General features: G+C 41.4%; 2 protein-coding genes across 2 annotated transcripts in view; both read right to left on the bottom strand.

Moving 5' to 3' along the window:
- Positions 1–214: 214 nt before the first annotated feature.
- LOC146505367 (ATP-binding cassette sub-family C member 2-like) lies at positions 215–3,742 on the bottom strand. Its single transcript, XM_085182458.1, has 5 exons — positions 3,701–3,742; positions 1,808–2,032; positions 1,555–1,721; positions 1,153–1,347; positions 215–460 (listed from the first exon to the last, which is right to left on the bottom strand). Exons 1-5 carry the CDS (start codon positions 3,740–3,742, stop codon positions 331–333), a joined length of 759 nt encoding a protein of 252 aa, XP_085038584.1. The 3' UTR covers positions 215–330.
- Positions 3,743–6,117: 2,375 nt separating this feature from the next.
- LOC146505364 (ATP-binding cassette sub-family C member 2-like) overlaps positions 6,118–19,958 on the bottom strand; it is a 49,986-nt gene continuing 36,145 nt past the window's right edge. The window contains exons 17-26 of the mRNA XM_085181777.1: positions 19,149–19,325; positions 18,772–18,939; positions 17,231–17,414; positions 16,486–16,621; positions 16,300–16,398; positions 15,991–16,214; positions 12,235–12,389; positions 6,698–6,853; positions 6,396–6,595; positions 6,118–6,286 (exon numbers count right to left, since the gene is read on the bottom strand). Coding sequence (XP_085037903.1) covers positions 6,133–6,286; positions 6,396–6,595; positions 6,698–6,853; positions 12,235–12,389; positions 15,991–16,214; positions 16,300–16,398; positions 16,486–16,621; positions 17,231–17,414; positions 18,772–18,939; positions 19,149–19,325 — 1,653 coding nt within the window. The 3' untranslated portion in view covers positions 6,118–6,132. The remainder of the gene's footprint in view (positions 6,287–6,395; positions 6,596–6,697; positions 6,854–12,234; positions 12,390–15,990; positions 16,215–16,299; positions 16,399–16,485; positions 16,622–17,230; positions 17,415–18,771; positions 18,940–19,148; positions 19,326–19,958) is intronic.

Below are 19,958 nucleotides of genomic sequence, written 5' to 3'. Positions count from 1 at the left end.
TTCAACAGAGAGGTGCTGGATTAGCGTAGAGAATACAAGATTCGAATCTGTGCCTGGTTTCTACAAAAAGTACACTACTGGCTTTCTAGTGAGTCAATGAGAAAATTGAACCGATATAGCAAAATCATTTACAAAATCAAGGTTTGTAATTTGCGCAAATAAGCTCCTGAGAGAGGGAAAAAAGGTGAAGGACTTGCATAAGTCTTACCATGCTCTTTTAACCTACTGAAAAGGGGAAGGGGATTTAGGGATTTGGAGGGAGTGGGGTCATTAGATCCCTTTTCCTGTTATTTTCTACATAATCATCTAAAAGAACAGTAGAAGTATAGACTATAAATGTGTGTTGCTTTCTAATGTTATCCCAGCATCCTTTGCCATGGCGTAGAAATGACCTTCATTTTCAAGCAGGTTGCTTGGCGAATCAAATTCCACTATTTTTCCAGCATCAAGCACCATCACCCTGTTGGAAAGACACACAGGATTTAATAGTAGCCCACTGAGAAAAGTCCATACTGTGTGGCTTTGGCAGGCCCAGCTCAAAAGTGAAAACTGATGTGTAAATATTTGTGCTGTCTCTGTGAACAGTTAACTCAGGGAAGATACAAACAGACACTGGAGGGAAAGGGTACGCTCATTATTCTAAGGAATCAAAGTTTAAAGGGTTACACAAATAGTGCTGCCTTTTATTACAAGGTTGAGGTCAGGACCAATCTGTTGTACTGCTAGTTGTTCACTTTTATAATGTCCTGCTAAACTAGCAGAACTATCTAGCAGATACCCATTTAAAGATTCATTGAATCCAAGTGAAGTTACTAGTGATGTAACTTCTTGACAAATTTGAGGCTAACTTTGACCTCACACATGTGGAACTTTTGTTACGTTAACTGCTGAAACACCAAAGTATAAACCAAAACAGAACAGAAATTTATATAGCACACAAAGCAAGATCCGACGGCACGTACATGTACATGCTGTTGGGTGCTGAAAGCCGATATCTCATAGATTCTCAAACTACATGTTTTGCCAACCTCCAACCAAAATTCACTAAACCAGAAGTAAAAGAAGACCAAACTTATGCTTCATGTCAGAAAAACATTGTCATGAATTCCAAAAATTTCATCCAAAAATGTTAAAGGAAAAGGTATAACTCACCTAGAGCTGTCCATGATACTGTGCAGGCGGTGGGCGATGGTAAGGACTGTGCAGTCTGAGAACTCTTTGCGGATGGTGTTCTGAATCAGGTCGTCTGTCTCCAGGTCAACAGCTGCTGTGGCTTCATCCAGAATTAGGATACGTGACTTTCTCAGGAGAGCTCGAGCCAGACACAGCAGCTGCCTCTGCCCAACACTGTATTGTATTAAAGAATTGATATCTTAAGAGGTTTTTTTGCAAAAGAAAAAAGTAAAGCACAAATGACACTCATGTGTTCAAATAAAATTAAAGTTATGTATGTTTTGCAGAACATTACTTAAGGTTTAGAATAACGAACTGTACAAAACGTATACTTATATATAACTTATACCCAGAGGCCGTATTGTTAATTTTATTACCCACCTGAGGTTTTCTCCTCCCTCTGCCACTTTGTGCTGTAACCCTTCCTGCAGCCCTGATACATAGCTCTTTAGATGAGAGAGCTCCAGCACTCTCCAAATCTCCTCATCACTGAACCTGTCAAATGGATCCAGATTCCTCCTCAATGACCCCGAGAACAAAACGGGATCCTGTGCACATGGGATTACAAATATCAGTGTACTTTTATAAATATCAAATTCTTTGACAAGGTTATTGTTTATATTTATGTGTATACCTGTGGTATAATTGTGAGTCTGTGTCTCAGGTCATGCAGGCCTATTGTAGCGATATCTACATCATCAATGAGGATGCAACCTTCAGCAGCTTCAATAATTCTAAACAGGCAGTTGGTAAGACTTGATTTCCCAGCTCCTGTGCGACCGACAATACCAATCTGAATGCAGTGAGAGAAAACACATAAGATCAAAATAACAGCTGGCGCATATTTGAAAAAAAAAATCTACTAATTTTTCTTTCTGGATATAAATTGTATTTAACAGTATAGCAATAAATAATGCAATAATAAGCAAATATACTCAGTCTGTACTTAGTTTGTATAAGATCTTAGACATTTCAGTAATGTTATGTGTTACAGAAAGAAGCAATATTTTTCAGAGGTAGCAGATATTTTATAGTGCTTATAGTCATCACTGCTATTTGTAGTAATTCCGTGATATATGTTGTTGCAATGCAGACAGTCTTTACTCAGTTTTACTTTGACACCAATATTTCAAAGTTGTCAGTGTTTGATCTTACCCTAATCCATTGGGGACTCTGTTGTCCTATTGGGAGACTTCAGTGCATACGTGGGGAACAACAGGGAGACCTGGAGGAGCATGACTGGGAGGAACGGCCTCCCGGATCTGAACCCGAGCGGTGTTTTTTTGTTGGACTTCTGTGCAAACCACATGTTCTAACATAAGAGTGTCCATAAGTAAGTAAGTAAGTAAGTAAGTAAAGTTTATTTATAAAGCGCTTTTCATAGACAGGTAGTCACAAAGCGCTACACACAGAGATTAAAATAAACAGTACGATAAATAGCAAAATGCACAATATACACAATATAGAGTTTAAATGTAAATTAAAATATGAAAAAATATAAAAAGCATTGGTCAACAGAAAGCTTGTTTAAACAGTAAAGTTTGTGCATGTAAGTGCATGTAGCACCAGGATGCTCTAGGCCACAGGTTGATGATTGATTTTGTAATTGTATCACCAGACCTGTGGCCATATGTTCTTGACACTCAGATAAAGAGAGGGGCTGAGCTGTCAGCTGATCACCACCTGATGGTGAGTTGGATCAGGTCTGGTGCACCTAAATGTTAGAGTGGCTGTTAGAGTGAATTGTTAAATGTTTGTCATTTTTATGTTTACCATTTTTACATTGTTTTAACTCTGTGAAAGGAATTCTTTCTGTCCTCCCCTCCCCAGATTCTCGAGGTTCTAGGTGGGGGGCTGTAGTCTTTTATTACAGACACATCCTTGTGCTTTTGATGTAAGCTTCCTGCGTTTACGACCCTTTGGTCAGCAGGAGGTCTGACACACACACACACACACACACACACACACACACACACACACACACACACACATTCTTACTTAGATGAGATGAGATGAGATAGCCTTTATTTGTCAGTTGCAGGTCTTTTGCCCTCAACCGAAAAAAAAAAATGTGTAACACAGAAGGATAATACAGGAATGCACAGATATCAACACACCATAGCACAATAAACACAGACAAGCAACATGGGAAAGAGTTCCAGTTCCGTGTACATCTGATCTGGGACCGGGGACATCAGAGGGGAGGTAAGTGCTGGAGGTGGCGTTGGATCCGGGGTAGGGAGGGTGATGCGTCAGTGAGTGCTTATCAGTATATGTATGTGTGTGCGTGTCCATAGTTCAGCTGAGACAGTGTCCTTTGCCCTGCCAGGCTAAGTAAACAGTCTTCCAGCCAACCCAGGTGGCCTTGCATGGAATGGGAAGGAACAGACTAAACACAGTCGTTATCAGGGTGTTTTGTTCAGCTCCAGCCTTGCAGCTGGCACCGAGAGGGTATCCACATAAGTTATTTTTTTACTTTAGTGCGAACAGCTCATATGAATTTCAAAGCAGTTCTAAAGTCCAACACTGGTCTCTCAATCTCCTGTTGGAGAGCCGGGAGCTTCGCCATACTTGCGTTCTGTGATGTTGTCATTTCTTGTGCTCAAGGAGCCAATTTCTGAGAACTCACGGCAGTGTGCCTCCCCGAGATGTCATCCAATTTTGCGCCCAGAGATGTTATTCCGGGCTAGCCCTTCCGAGATGTATCCAGTCTACAGTCAGAGATCTTATTCTGAGTATTCACAGCAGCCGTAGCCTCTCCAAGATCTTATCCGTGCTGACTCAATGAGCCCATTTTGAGAAACTCACGCCTCTCCCATCGTTCCAATCCCAGTGGGCAGCCTTGTGGGGGTTTGAACAGCCGGTTCCGCTTTCTTAATTCTTCGATAAGTCAGGGCCAAGCCAGCTCCGATCAGCCAGAACCCTGTTACCATGGTTCTGAATAGGTAGATATCTTCAGCACTCAGGCTCACCCAAGCCCAAACTTCTCGTTGAGAAAGGGGTGTCAATTGCATTCAGGGACCAGTTGATCCAATCCATAATTCCTCTTTTAGGTTTTAGAGAACAGACTGTGAGAGAGTGTTCCAGGGAAAATACAAAAAAATACAAAAAAAAACCCCACGAGACTAGACAAGGACATAAGCAGGGAAGATAAAGGAGAGGAGAAAAAGTGCGTCCGCCTCGTCCGAGAGCCAAAGAGAGAAAAAAAAAAAAGATACAGAAGTTCAGACATATACATACAATGCCTTGTCTTAGAACCAAGGGGGCGTGGCTTTGTTCTGATGTGTTTTGTGTGAACTGTCTCTCAATAAAAGGCAGCAGGAGGAGGTCAGATCTGGAGGTCATTTTCGTGGTGGACAAAGACGAGGCCTCCCTTGCGCAAATAATCAATCGATCGACTGTCTTGTTTTCTTCATGATGAATAAGTTTCTAGAATTAGCGGGGCTTGTGGAAACACAGACCCAACAGAGGCCCCAGTCTGCGAGATCTTCAACGCACGCCAACAAACTTCTTGGTGGAAGAGCCCCTGGGGTGGATGAGGTATGCCCTGAGTTCCTGAAGGCTCTAGATATTGTAAGGCTGTCCTGGTTGACACACCTCTACAATGTTGCGTGGACATCAGGGGCGGTACCTATTGATTGATAGATGGTTCCCATTTTTAAGAAGGGGGACCGGAGGGTGTGTTTCAACTATGGGGGATCACACTCCTCAGCCTCCCCGGGAAAGTCTATGCCAGGGTGCTGGAAAGAAGGGTCTGTCCGTTAGTCGAACCTTGGATACAGGAAGAACCATGCGGTTTTTGTCTTGGTTGTCGAACACTGGACCAGCTCTTTATCCTCTCAAGGATACTTGAGTGTGCGTGGGAGTTTGCCCAACCAGTCTACATGTGTTTTGTGGACGTGGAGAAGGCATTCGACCGTGTCCCTTGGAGTGTCCTGTGCTCCAGGAGATCCTTGGCCCATTGCTACGGGCCATTCAATCCTTATACAACCGTTGCAAGAGCTTGGGTCGCATAGCCAGCAATGTCAGGCTTGTTCTTGTCTGGTGATGGGCTCTGCCAGGGCTGCTCTTCTGTTCATAATTTTTATGGATAGAATTTTTAGGCGTAGCCAAGTGACGGAAGGCTTTCACTTGAGTGGTCTCAGAATCTCATCTCTGCTTTTTGCAGATGATGTGGTTCTGTTGGCTTCATCGGGTAATGGCCTCCAGCTCGCACTGGAACGGTTTGCAGCCGAGTGTGAAGCGGTGGGAATGAAAATCTGCACCTCCAAATCTGAGGCCATGGTCCTCAGCAGGAAAGCAAAGACCCAGGAAACCATGGAGAGATTATATCTCTTGGCTGGCCTGGAAACGCCTTGGTGTTACCCTGGATAAGCTAGAGGAGGTGACTAGGTAGAGGGAGGTCTGGGCTTCTCTGCTTAGGCTGCTGGCCCCGCGAATCGGTCCTGGATAAGCGCAAGAAGATGGATGGATGGATGTATTGATAGCAATGTTGAATATTCCGGCCTAGACAAAAAAAGTTTTGGAACAACTGCCCATAGACTAGTTACATGTTTACATATCACAGCTGATTATAATATACAGTAATACACATAATGTATGAATTAAAAGAAAAACTGATAGTTCACATTATTTTTACAGTTTAATTATATGTAATTACTGTCAACACAGATTGATCTGTGGCATCTTTCTTGAGTAATTGATTAATAGATTTGTCTATAAGACATTAAAAAAAACCCAAACAATAGAATGTCAATGTCTTACAGCACAAAGTCCAAATTACAAATTTCAACATAAATAGCTTTTCTAAACTCAAATACAAAATAATGTGCAGGTCTGTATCTGGAAGCTACATTTTAGATACAGTTGGCCAATCTCAGCCAGCAGAAAGCTTGCACTCCTTGCACATCCAAGGAGAATGGATGGATGGATAAATAATGTCTTGCTGACAAAGTATTTCTACATGCCTCGCTTTTTGTGACATACATTAAGGGCATATGATACAGATAGGCCAACCACATTACTGTCAATAGAATCTCTGGAAATGACAGCAAACAGAGCAGCAAAAAACACCACCAGGTTTCCAACAAACTCCAGACGTATGGCCAGCCATCTGTCAAGAAAACAAACCCCACAAATATGCACACAAACAAATTTTAGGGTCTCATCAATTAGCATCACATGCTTATCTGTGTTTGCAGCTACACTGTTCAATGTCTGACCTTTCAGACACGATCCACAGGTAGATACTTTTGAGGTTTTCATCTATAGTTACTTCATTGCGTTTTAGAAACCTTTCTTGATGCTTGTAGGCTCTTATCACTGACAGGCCGGACACCGTCTCAGCAAAGTGAGAGTATATCGGTGAGCGAGACACCGAGTCCAGCCGGCGCAGCTGTCTTGAAGCAGCAATATAAAAGCGCTGGGTGTAGAGAGAAAGACAAAACAAAATCAGTTTGTATTTCATACTATAGGAAAGTTAGGGTAGCTTTTTTACATATCTTCTTTACCTTGTTTGTCTTACCTGTACAAAGAAGTAGATCAGGGCCAGAGGAATGATAACTATGGCAAAGAACGGAGTTGCCAGGCAGATGACAAATACTGTCCCCAGTACAGACATCAGACACAGAAGGCAGGAGTGCAATTTATTAGGAATGGCCTCATCTATGGTAAAAATGTCCTTTGGGATAATATTCCAAGAGTTAGTATTTATTAAAGTCACAGGTCAATCTGATTTATAATGCACATTTAAAGACATAATAAGTCCATATCTAGCAAAATTATAAGTGTAAATAATACTAGAAGAATGAATTCAAGTATTATAAAAGCTAAAGTCAGGATATTGGAGAAAATGTCAATGATAAGTCATGGATGTTCATCAGTGACTAAACACTTTTAAAGTTTTGAGTTATTCCAAAGATTATAGCTGAGTCAAAGAATATAGTCTTACAGCCACTCTAAAGACTTAATAATTTAATAATTAATTATTAGTCCATTAAGACCCTTTGGCTGTTGTAAGTAGGATTTGAGGATACAAGAGAAATTAGCTCCTTCTTCCCTTTTTCTACAATTGGCTGAATTTAGTAGCAGCAGCTAACAGAGACAACAGCACTACAACCATATTACTGCATTACAGCAAATTGTTTTGATTTGGTACTGTGTAAATAAAATAAAAATAAAATTGATCAGTATATTGATTTATTTCATATGTTGTGTTTATACACCACTCTGCATTTAATTATTAATTATTATTAATCTCTGGCTCTCTTCCACGGCATGTCTTTGACTCGTCTCCCTTCTTTCACCCCCAAACAGACGGCGTCTCTGAGTCTAGTTTTGCCAGAAGTTTCTTCCTGTTAAAATGCCGTTTTTCATTCCAACTGTCACCAAGTACTGACTCATAGGGAGTCATCTGATTGTTTGAGGGTTTTTTTCTCGATTGTTGTAAGATGCCATTACAATATAATGTACCTTTAGTGACTGTTACTGTGCGTCAGCACTAGATAAATAAAATTTAACTGAACTGTATACTTGAGGAGGCAATTGGGAAGAAAGCCTCTTTAAAGAAAGACTTAAAGAACGAACAGTTTCTTTACATTTCCAAGCTACAGATTTTGCATAGGTGCATGGACTCAATTAGAGGTTGGATGGCTGATAACTTTCTTCAACTTAATGAGGTGAAAACTGAAGTCCTTGTTTGTGCTCCTAAAAAAATTGTACCTATGGTTATGGAAATCTCAGGGTAACGTTCTACATTTGCCAAACCTTCTATCAGGAACCTTGGTGTAACTTTTGACTCAGCTCTGACTTTGGACATTCATGCTAAATCTCTGGTCCACTCCTGATTTTATCACTTGAGAAATATTGCTAAGCTGAGTCCCATTGTATCACACTCAGAACTGGAAATTGTCATACATGCATTTGTTTCATCTTGTTTGGAGTATTGTAATTCTTTGTTCACTTGTCTATGGAAAGCCTCTTTGGAGCATCTGTAAGTTGTTCAGAACGCTGCTGCAAAGCTTCTGACCAAGACTTCTAAGTACTCCCGTGCCACATGCCTGCTGATCCAGCTGCAGTGGCTCCCTATTAAATTCACTTTAAGATTAAGATTTATGTTTTATTATCCTTGGGGGCTCAACCCGGGGTAGCGGTCATGGCCAATTAGGGGCTCTGTTGCCTCTTAGGTGACGGTTTCCTCGTGGCTGCGTGCAGCGGGGCTAGGGGAAGGTCTGTGCTGACGGACGTGGGTTACTGACCTGGTAGCCTGGCTGCCCCTGGGTGGGTCCAGGACGGGCATGAGGTTCTGGGGGCGCTCCGGCTCTGGGCTGGGGCCCTGGCCGGGCCTCGGGGGCTTGGGTCCTGGTTGGTGTGTTGCCGGGGTTTTGGGCAGGTGGGTGTATGGGGGCCCAGCCCTGGCGCAGGGTGCCGCCGGTGCGTCGAGCCACCTGGGGGGCTCTTCAACTGGTGGGGGAGGTTGTCACATCTTGCAGGAGCTTTCCTCTCTTCAGGAACTCTCTCTGCAGGAGGGGGAGATACAGGAGAGGTGGAAGAAGATCTCAGCCTGGGCGTCTATTGTCTTATGTAGTCTGGAAGATGAGTGGATGATGGGGTGGGTGCAGTTTTCTCGTGGTGGGGTTGGGTGGACTGTCCCGGGCCCTGTGGGGCCGGGCGGCGCTGCTGCACTGGGCCCCGGTTCGGATGGGCCTGGGCCCCCTTTCCCTGGCGGGTCGCGGAGTATGGGGGTGCCTACTGGGGTCAGCGGGGGAGCTGGCCCCAGGGAGGGGTCACTTGCCCCTCCCTTCCTTCCCTCCCCATCTCCAGTTGCCTCCCTCTTCCCGCTCCACCACAACCACCCACACATGCAGGGCCTTGGAGTAGGGGTGTGTCACCAGGGTGCAGAGGAGGTAACCCCCCCGTCTGTCCCCTTCTGGCTGCCTCTGCCTCAATTTTATCCCACAACTTAGACATTCACATTACTCACACTCTCATTACACATATATATAGGATCTTGGGGGTGGGCACGCTACACGGAATCCAAATTACCATCAGGATGTACACCTCACCCCTGGCGTCGTTGCCCACCTCTCAATTTTTTATTTTTTATTTTTTATTTTTTGCCTGTCCCGTTTGGCTCTTTTGCCATCAGAATTATTGTCTAAAGGCGAAGAAAGATGCCCAACGGATTTTCTTTACCAAATTGACCATCCCAGCTTTGCCGTAATGGTCCATTTGATTCACCTTTTATTATTTATTTTATTTTAACTTGCTGAATACGGGACAGACTTGACTGGGGGAAAGAAAGGGGAGAAAGAAAGAGGGAAAGAAAAACAGTTGAGAAGAGGGACGGGGGAGAAGGGCAAAAACCACAAACCAACAGAATAAGCAGAAAAAAAATACATATATCGATCACCTGGATCACCTGTTGAGAAAGAAAAAAGAAAACAAGCAGAAGAAAACGTGAGTAATAGAATAAACAACATCACAATGATATATGGGAATATGACAGTAAATACTAAATATTAAACATTATTGTGCAGCACGTAAGATCGACAGCACAGTGTGCTTTGAGGTAGGAGCCAAAAAGGGTGTAGTTTGTGTGTGTGATCACCCGTGTGTACACCTGTGAGCATGGACGCGCTTGTTTTTTTAAAAGGTTCCCTCATGTAATGATCTGCTAGAGGGTGTGGGGGGCCACTGCCCCGTCCTCCAGGGCATGAAGCAGGTATGGAGGAGATCAAAACTCCAGACATCCAGAGGCCCCCAGAGAACACAAGAGACCAAGGAAGACCAACAGAGGGGCAGCCGTGTCACTGTCCCCACCTCTCAATTTTAAATACACGTAGACATTGAGGGCTAGCAGGAGGGGCTATGCGCTTACCTGCTGCTCTCTGGCAGGTAGCTCCATGCCCTCCTGGGTTTTAAATGCACCTTAGAACACACATACATCAACACTACAATGAGCGGGTGGAGGGAGGTTTGGAGTCTTCTCACACCCCCGGTCTCTGCGGCCTGCTGGAGCGGGAGGGCTAGGAGGAGGAGTTGGCCGTCCGACTGGGGTCTGGAATGTGGGGCCTCCCTGCTGCTGCGGAGTTGGGGCGGTCTGCTTCTCCCCACCACAGGGAAAAGGGTAACATAAACCTGGGTCTGGGTGCAGTTCCCCCCTCCAGGGGCAAGGGTACCTAGACCCGGTTCGTAGAGTACGCTTGGGGAGTGTGATTGTGTGTACAGCGTCTCTTTATGTCTGTCTCCACGTTGGTTGAGTGTTGAGTAATTGCATATGAGAGCATGAGGGTGGGAATGGATGTTTGTATCTGTGTGTGCCTGTATGTCTGTGTCTATATGTCAGGTTGGGTATCAGACGTCACCTCTCTGGGGACATCTCAGGCCCTCCAAGGTTTGGAGGCCTATCTCCCCCCACTGCTTCCCCTGCCGGGGGCGGACTCCCTCAGACATCGGTGCATTGGTGGTTCTTTGTGTCCGGGGATGGGCGTCCGGGTACACACCGGCTCACTCCTTCGCGGCTGCTTATCGGGGCCTGGAGCCTGGGGCTCGCTTGGGCCACTTCGGAGGTGGGGTGCCCCCGGCCTCTTGGCCTGGGGCTCGGTCACTCAGGCGCAGCTGGCTGCCGGCGGAGCTCACGGGCACGTCACTGCAACCCCCCCTGGCTCCTGCTCCGTGGCTGCTGAGTGACCCCTCATCTGGGACTCTCCTCAGCTCTTTCTGAGACAGTGGCACGGCTGCCCCTCTGTTGGTCTTCCTTGGTCTCTTGTGTTCTGGGGGCCTCTGGAGTTTTGATCTCCTCCATACCTGCTTCATGCCCTGGAGGACGGGGCAGTGGCTCCCCACACCCTCTAGCAGATCATTACATGAAAGGAACCTTTTAAAAAACAAGCGCGTCCATGCTCACAGGTGTACACACGGGTGATCACACACACAAACCTTTTTGGTTCCTACCTCAAAGCACACTGTGTGCTGTCGATCTTACGTGCTGCACAATAATGTTTAATATTTAGTATTTACTGTCATATTCCCATATATCATTGTGATTTTGTTTATTCTATTACTCTCATTTTCTTCTACTTGTTTTCTTTTTTCTTTCTCTACAGGTGATCCAGGTGATCGATATATGTATTTTTTTTCTGCTTATTCTGTTGGTTTTTGTTTTTTGCCCTTCTCCCCCATCCCTCTTCTCAGCTGTTTTTCTTTCCCTCTTTCTTTCTCCCCTTTCTTTCCCCCAGTCAAGTCTGTCCCGTATTCAGCAAGTTAAAATAAAATAAACAATAAAAGGTGAATCAAATGGACCATTACGGCAAAGCTGGGATGGTCAATTTGGTAAAGTAAATCCGTTGGGCATCTTTCTTCACCTTTAGACAATAATTCTGATGACAAAAGAGCCAAACGGGACAGGCAAAAAAAAAAAAGATTAAGATTATGACTCTGACATTCAGGGCCCTGCATGGAAAAGTACCAACATATATCAGTGATCTTTTACATCTATACATACTCAGCAGGTCCCTGAGGTCATGTGATCAGGGCTTGCTGGTTGTCCATTATACGAGGCTGAAAACAAAGAGCGACAGAGCTTTAGTAACTGTGGCCCCCAGACTGTGGAACTCTCTTCCTTTGAACTTGAGATCTGTGGACTCAGTGGTCTCTTTAAAAAAACAGCTAAAAACTCATCTTTTTAAACTTGCTTGATTTTTGTTTTTATGTTTTAACTTCTCTGTGAAGCACTTTGTGATATTTATCTTGAAAGGTGCTATACAAATAAAATTATACTTACTTTTACTTTAACAATTTTAAGAATATTTAGGGTTGTATTCAAACATTTAAGCTAAAGTGGGAAAAATTAAATAATACAAGTAGATATACAACTTGCAGCAAACACAAATAAAATGTTATTTTTAATGTTTAGTTTTTTAATTTTTAGCACTGTTATTTTAGAAATGACATTAAAAACTAGTTATACTTTGTATTTGTAATCATACAAGCCACAAGAAGATAAAATAAATATTGAAATTCATGAAAAGAATCCTTAAAAAGTGAACTACAAGACCCTACTTTGGCAAAGCGGTTGATCACTCTTCCAATAGGTGAAGTGTCAAAGAAAACCATAGGAACTCGCAGGATGTTGTTAAGAAGTCGTGAATGCAGGATACGAGATGCATCAATGGAAGCATTGGCTAGGAGCAGTGTGCCAAGGAACACAAAGAGACCTGCAATAAAAACAAGAAAATTTCTAAATAATAGAACTACATTTTTAACAAAGACAAATCCACCGTGAACATAACATTGAACTTACAGTAACACTCAGGTGTGCTTTTTCCTGCCTACTGATATAGAATGGTTGTTATTATTATTAGAAAATAATAATAGGGCAATAACAACAGAAGAAATTGTATTTAACTTTTTTCATATTCAATTCTTATTTTTATGGGGAAAAAAATAGTTCAATCAGCAATATATGCTCTGCATGTAAAGCTGAGTTCAAGCTGAACCAAGGTCCAAATTGACAGTCTTAATTATTTGTCCTTAATTTACAATATAAAACAGCTGGAATAAAACATATAACTCTGAGATATAATTTGTCCCCAGTTTACAACATGATAGAGCAACCAGCACTATTTCCTTGTTATCCATGGCAGCATTGACAATTCAATGATAATTTCAATAATTTCATGGGGTATATTGATATCAACTATTCTTCCATTAGATTTCAATTTATATTAAAATAATGAAAAAAAAACCCACACTTGAAAGGTGTAAATAAAATACTGTTAAAGGACAAATAAATAACAAATGTTTTCCCTCCCTTTGTACTCCTCTGTATTTTTTCACTCATCTCGTCCTTCTCCCTTTATTTATTTTCCATTTAAATAAAATAACTGTTGGTGAAAAACTCAGTCTCAGGCTGCTCTTAATGTTGCAGTGAGTAAGATAACTTGAGCCTTTATATTTAGTAATAGTGAGTTAAAAAATTACTGTAATTAATCATCTCTTTACTTCCTGGATGTTTGGCTCCTAGTTGTACAACACTTCCACTTTCCACATGACATCAATATCATACTGATGTCATTGCTCTAGTTTAATTATCTTTCTACCCACCTTCTTCAAGCATATCTTTCTACTATCTCCCCTAAGTATCCACAAGTATCACATGTGGAGTTCCCCAAGGTTCCATCTTGGGACCCCTTCTGTTTAACATTTACATGCTCCCACTGGCACAGATGATAAAGAACAACAAAATAAACTATCATAGCTATGCAGAAGACACACAAATATATATCACAATGTCACCAGAAAACCGAGGCCCTGTACAGGCTCTTGGTAAATGCATTGAGGAAATTAATGACTGGTTGTGCCACAATTTTCTCCAGCTAAAAAAACCCAAAACTGAAGTAATAGTCTTTGGTGCCAAAGAAAAACGATTACAGGTCACCAGAGAACTTCAATCTATACACCTAAAAACCACAAACCAGGCGAGAAATTTGGGTGTAGTGATGGATGCAGACCTAAGCTTAGAAAAACACATTAAGACAATAACAAAATCAGCTTACTATCACCTCAAGAATATATCAAGGATAAAAGATCTGATGCCTCAACGGGACCTGGAAAAACTAGTCCATGCATTCATCTTTAGTAGGCTTGATTACTGTAACAGCATCTTTACAGGTCTACCTAAAAAATCAGTCAGACATCTACAGCTCATTCAGAACTCTGCTGCTCGAGTCCTCACTAAGACCAAAAAAGTGGACCACATCCGTCCAGCTCTGAGGTCTTTACTAGAGATGGACCGATCCGATATTACGTATCGGTATCGGTCCGATACTGACCCAAATTAATGGATCGGATATCGGCGAGAAATAAAAAATGTAATCCGATCCATTAAATATCAAAAAAGCACCTCACAAAACTTGCTAAACAGCGTAACTCGGCTCATAACCGTAGCACTTCGCAGCAGTGTGCATCACGTGATAGAGCGGCTGTGTGTATTTGTAGCCTAGCTAGCAAACCAGCATTTCATCTCCGAGGAAGTTTTCCCAGAGAGAAGTAAAGCAAGAGTGTAAGTTCATCTCTGAATGTCTGTAAAGCATTCCCACCTTAAGCTTAACAACCGATATATGGAGCGACTGCCTCTCTCTCTCTCTCTCTCTCTCTCTCTCTCTCTCTCTCTTTCCTGCTGCTACTTCAATTGTTAAACTGCTTAATGATCAGCTGATCGGGTTTTCTGTCGCGAGTCCATCTCTCTTCTTAGTTTTTGGCCCACTTCTCACCAGAAAGAGGAAACCAGCGGCTGAACAACAGCAGCACTATTAAGCTTGATAATCTGTTGTTAGAATTTATTTAATATTACTTTCTACACCAGGATCTTTTTCTACGTAGCTGACGGCTGGTAACTGTGCAGGGGCGGATCTAGCAAAGTTTAGCCAGGGGGGCCGATAGGGCATGAACAGGGAAAAGGGGGCACAAAGACATACTTTTCTTTCTTATTCTCATTTAAAATGTCTAGCTTTTAAAAATAATTGTCTGACTCTTACACCCAAAGTTTTAATCTGATGTAAAATATATAGAAGTCCATTACTGTATATAGTAACTGTTAAGTCTAATATACCCTAGTAAGCTATAGTACTTTTTCCTTTGGGAAGGTACCATCTGTGCAGTGTGCAATTCTGTTGAAGAAAGATGTTGAATCTATTTAATTATTCTTGAAAAATAATTTATTTTTGTGCATTTCCCCCCTGCATCAAATTAAATTTGATTACATCGATTAAGCATCATGAGGTGGAGGGTGGTTCCCTTTTTTTTTTTTTGCTGGGAGTTTGCAACCCTATTAGTTAGGTTGCTTAATATTTCTGCTAAGTACTCTTTAAAATACCAGAATAGGGAGGATGGTGCAGGTTTAAGTTTATTAGATTGATCAGTGTTGCTGAACTATGAAATATTTTCGGCGCAGTGTATTTTTTACATACAGGTATAACAGAATAGCTTTAGTGTTGTTATTTATTTAAACTTGAGTATGAACTTATACAAAATGCAACAAGATATTAAAAAAAACGTTTTATTGATTAAAAAACACACTATATCGGATTCATATCGGTATCGGCAGATATCCAAATTTATGATATCGGTATCGGTATCGGACATAAAAAAGTGGTATCGTGCCATCTCTAGTCTTTACACAGGCTGCCTGTCCGTCAGAGGATAGACTTTAAAGTTCTGATGCTGGTCTATAAAGCTCTGAATGGTTTAGGACCAAAATACATCAGTGACCTCCTGACCCAGTATGAACCTTCCAGATCCCGCAGGTCATCTGGATCCAGTCTTTTATCAGTTCCCAGAGTCAGAACCAGACACGAAGAAGCTGCATTCTTAAATATGTTTTTTTTCTTTCTTTTTTATTTATTACCTTGTTGTTGAATTGTGCTATATAAATAAACTTGCCTTGCCTAATTCCTATTATTGCTGGAAATCCATTTTGCTAAGATGGGCCATCAGAGTTTAATCATTAAATAGCTTAACTGAATTCTGTATATCAATAAATTCCTCATAATTGTCTCTACTTATTAACCTAAAAAGTTATAGGTGCCTATGCACTTTGCAGCATGGGTCCCTGTGACAAAGGACTGAACGCACACAGTGCGCAAGTCCTCTAGTACAATAAAAAGACTGGATGTTTAGGTTGTCTATATAGCGCTCTAAAAATGAGTGTATCCTAAATAGCAGGGTATGGAATTTTCCTTACTTTAAGACATAAACTTACATGAACCTGAAAATATTTGCAAATACAAAAGGAACGACGAACGACTGTTCAATTACCCTGAGCCACTCCAAGAGCTCCGAACACTCCCACCCTTGTGTCCCTCTTCCAGGAAGGGTATGTCATGTAGTAGTACTCCACAGAATCACCGGTCCAGTCACTCAGCCACAGATTCTGACCGGTGAAAGCAGCGGTCTGGATGAAGTAAATCAGGAAAACCATGGCAGAATATCCCCAGCCCATGGCTCGCTGGTACTGCAGGAACACTGCAAGCTTCACCTGGAAATCAGCGCGAGACGGCACTCAGGAAACAGGCTATCATTTGTTGTAATCTTGCACTAGTTGTACAAAAACATTTTGTTAGCTGTCCTGTTTCCATAGTTTCCTTCTCTATAAGCTTCTGGCCTTTCTGTGGTTCATCAACATTTGCAGATTTTGTAAGGGAATTATTTCTTCTTAATCTGACACTAAAAATGAAAAAAAAAATGAAATGGACATTCTGCTAAAGATGCTATTTGAAACAAGCTGTTTCCCTGGTTTCATCTATAACTGGCCTGCCATTGCGCTGGCTGCGGCAGATGCTGTTTTCTTGCTCCAGTGTAAGAGAAACAGTGTCCTCCGAAGCACCGTCAGGTTGGGCATTGTCTCCGCCTGGGAAGAGCTCAATGTCTTCTGCATCCTGGCCCTCACCTAAATTAACAATATACATGGTGTTTTACATATATGGCAGTAATTTATGGTACTTGGGTCAATATGTGAACAACATCAACACAAAGTATTCATAAAAGATGATAAAAAGAAATTTAATCCATTCATATTAGTGGTATCCTGAGACTATTCTGTTATTCTGTTCCCTTTCAGACCGTGCAATATTACCCAACAGTACCTTATTGAATATTTGTTTCATCCCCCCATCATACGCTGCTACTCCCTTTATTCTATTGCACAATACTATGTCACTTTCTAGAATCGCCTGCACTGATAGTTAAGTTATTTATTCTCCAGGATATAGTTATATATATTACTTCGTTAGAGTTATTTGATACTATGCCTTTCACTATCCTACTGTATATTACTGTATACTACTATTCTTATTGTATATATTGTATATCTTATTCATCTGTTCCTCTGTCCCTCCTGCTGCTTTGAGCATGTACATGACAAAATAATTTTCCTCGGAATAAATAAAGTTATTCTTATTCTTATATAATTTTAGCATAGGTTTTGGTTTCACAACTAACAAAACATGTAATGTGTGCAGATTATGTTGCTAATATACTAAGAAAAGGTTGTAATCACCTGTTTCTGAATTTCTCTGATTGCTCTGCTCTTTGGCATATGTGTCGAGAAACTTAGAAAAAGTTCCTCCACTGGCACGAAGGTTTTCATAGGATCCAACTTCAGAATTGACTCCATTCTCCAAAACCACTATTTCATCCACGTATGGCAGGAAGCTTATGCCATGAGTCACCAGGATACGAGTCTGTATGGTCAGAGATATACGAGACTCAAGTGCATTCACCAATCAAATAAATGAAAATATTAATATTTATAAAGCATATAAACACATCTACTGTATATCTCCCAGCCTGACTTTAAAACCAGTATAAATTCACTATCAGATGAGAAGTGTTGCAAAAGCAGTAATAAAGCATATTAATTGAATTTAAAGCAGGCGCTAATAAAGTTCAAATGAGATAGTAATTAATAATAGAGTAAAGATATCCAAAGTTTAATGATTTTTAATAGACAATTATTAGAAGAATTAAATATAAATTCAACAATAACAAAAATACTGAACTGACAAGATTTACAAAAACATTGTAATTATTAAAGAAAAAGAAAGAAAAATGAAAAATTATCAAATTGTATTTATCAAAAAGAGAATATAATTCAGTTCACAGACTGACTTGACAATAATTGGTTTAATCATTTAAAAATCATTTATAAAGCCATGTTTCCCAGTGTTTTGGGTTTAATTTCTATTTCCAGATTATTGGTTATTTGTGGTTTTGTTCTCTTGATGTTATTTGTTATTCTGGTTTCTAGTTTAAGTCACTGTCTTCCTTGTGTTCCATGTGCCATGTTCCTTCAGTCTGTCTCTCCATGTCAAGTCCGCATCTTTGTGAATTGTCTCTTAGTTCCTTTTTTATTTTGATAGTCCCAGTCCTATGTGTCTAGTTTTGCTTCTCCTTGTCTCGTTATGTATAATGAACCCCAGCTGTGTCTCCCTTCTGTTTCTCATTCCCTGGCTGCTCCTGTGTGTATACAAGCCCTGTGTTTTCTCCTTCTTTTTATTGGTCCGTCTGTGTTCCTCCGTGCTGTTCTCTCTGCTTGTTGGTCTTTGTGTTACCTCCCAAAGGTTTCCCTTTAGGTTCTGCACATGCCATCACCACTTCTGTTTGTATTGTCATTGTGTAAATAAAGCTCACTCTCATTTAAGTCAGTGCCTGCATTTTGGGTCCTATCTCACCTCCACATGGCTTGCCTTGCTAGCCGTGACATTTTCTAACTTGTAATTCTATTTCCAAGTGGCTTTCATTCCTAACCTTTCATTATTAGCTATTCCGTTATCTTGGTCATTTAGTGTGATATTTAGCCTATTGTAACCTCTACATAATGCTCGGGTCCTGGGTAAAATGAGGTAAAATACTACAAATTAGACACCATGTTTTCTATGCAAGTAACAGCTGGAATATCCTGTGCAGATAGTATTTCATGTCAAGATTCATCAGAAGAAATTAAATGGGAAATGGGCAAGTTTTTTTTTTTTCCTTTTTCCTCCCTTTTTTCCTGTAAAATAATTATCAAATGTTTAGCATATGTTTTTAAGCACAAACCTTGTTTTTAAGTATTCCATTGGGTCCAATTACATTTTCAAAAAGATGCTTTCCTACATGGGAGTCCACAGCAGACAAAGGGTCATCTAATAGATAAATATCAGCCTGACTGTAGACTGCTCTGGCTAAGCTCACACGCTGCTTTTGACCCCCTGAGAGATTGATACCCTGAGAAGAGAAGAAAGGAGGGGAAAAGAGACACACTCTTTTAGCCTTTCCTTTATAATCAGAAGAGCTCTTCTGTTTTGTTACTTTTTTTTATGTATTTAAGAAACAAATATTTTACATGTGTTTAAAATAAACGGCATACACCGCATTTGCATACAGAAAAAATATTTGTGTAACCAAAAACCTGAACCGTTCAAACTGTAACTCACTTTCTCTCCAATCTCAGTGAGGTCTCCTCCAGGCAGCAGCTCAAGGTCAGGGGCAAGAGCACAGACCTGTATGACTTTTTTGAAGTTTTCTTCCTCATGTGGAGATCCAAACAAGATATTATCCTTCAAAGTAGCATTTTGGATCCAGGCTTGCTGCGGTACAAAAGCAAGAGAACCCTGGAAAGAAATAGACTATTACTCAAGGCTAGGGATGGGTACCGGTGTCCGGTGCCATGATGGCACCAGTTCTGACATAAACGGTGGTAACCAGACCGAAAAGCAGCACACATTTCGGTGCTTTATTTCGGTGCTTTTTTTTCCTGAGCTGTGATACACTTTAGATTCTAGCCGATCATTTTACGTTTCCGAGGATAGTAGGCGGGTCCAGGTACGTACGTTCTTTTAGAGCAGAGCTACAGATTAAAAATGCCCAAGGCGAAGCGGTCAAAAGTCTTCACAGCAAAATATGCAAACTCAGCAACCTGCAACAAGTGCTTTAAGCTGATACTGTGACACTGTCAAAGGAGGTAACACCTCAAATCTGATGAAACAAATGCGCCGTATTTGATAGCTTGCTGCGAGACCTTACACCGTGCACATCTACTGCGGGTGTGGTGCCTGGACCGGACCCCTGCTAGTGTAGCAGAAATGATGACGGATGATGATGGCAGCCGTTCTTCTCTGCGTGAGTAGCTTCATGTTGTTCGTGTGTAATTTACGTTGAGTAGGCTAACCACGTTATTACATTAATGCATGTAAGGTGAACTAGCAAACACCGTCGTAGTTACATGCGGCTGTCTTCTTTTTTGA

Source organism: Neolamprologus multifasciatus, chromosome 13 (genome assembly GCF_963576455.1).
Source record: "Neolamprologus multifasciatus chromosome 13, fNeoMul1.2, whole genome shotgun sequence".
Lineage (NCBI taxonomy): Eukaryota > Metazoa > Chordata > Actinopteri > Cichliformes > Cichlidae > Neolamprologus > Neolamprologus multifasciatus.
This window is presented reverse-complemented; position numbering and strand designations above follow the sequence as displayed.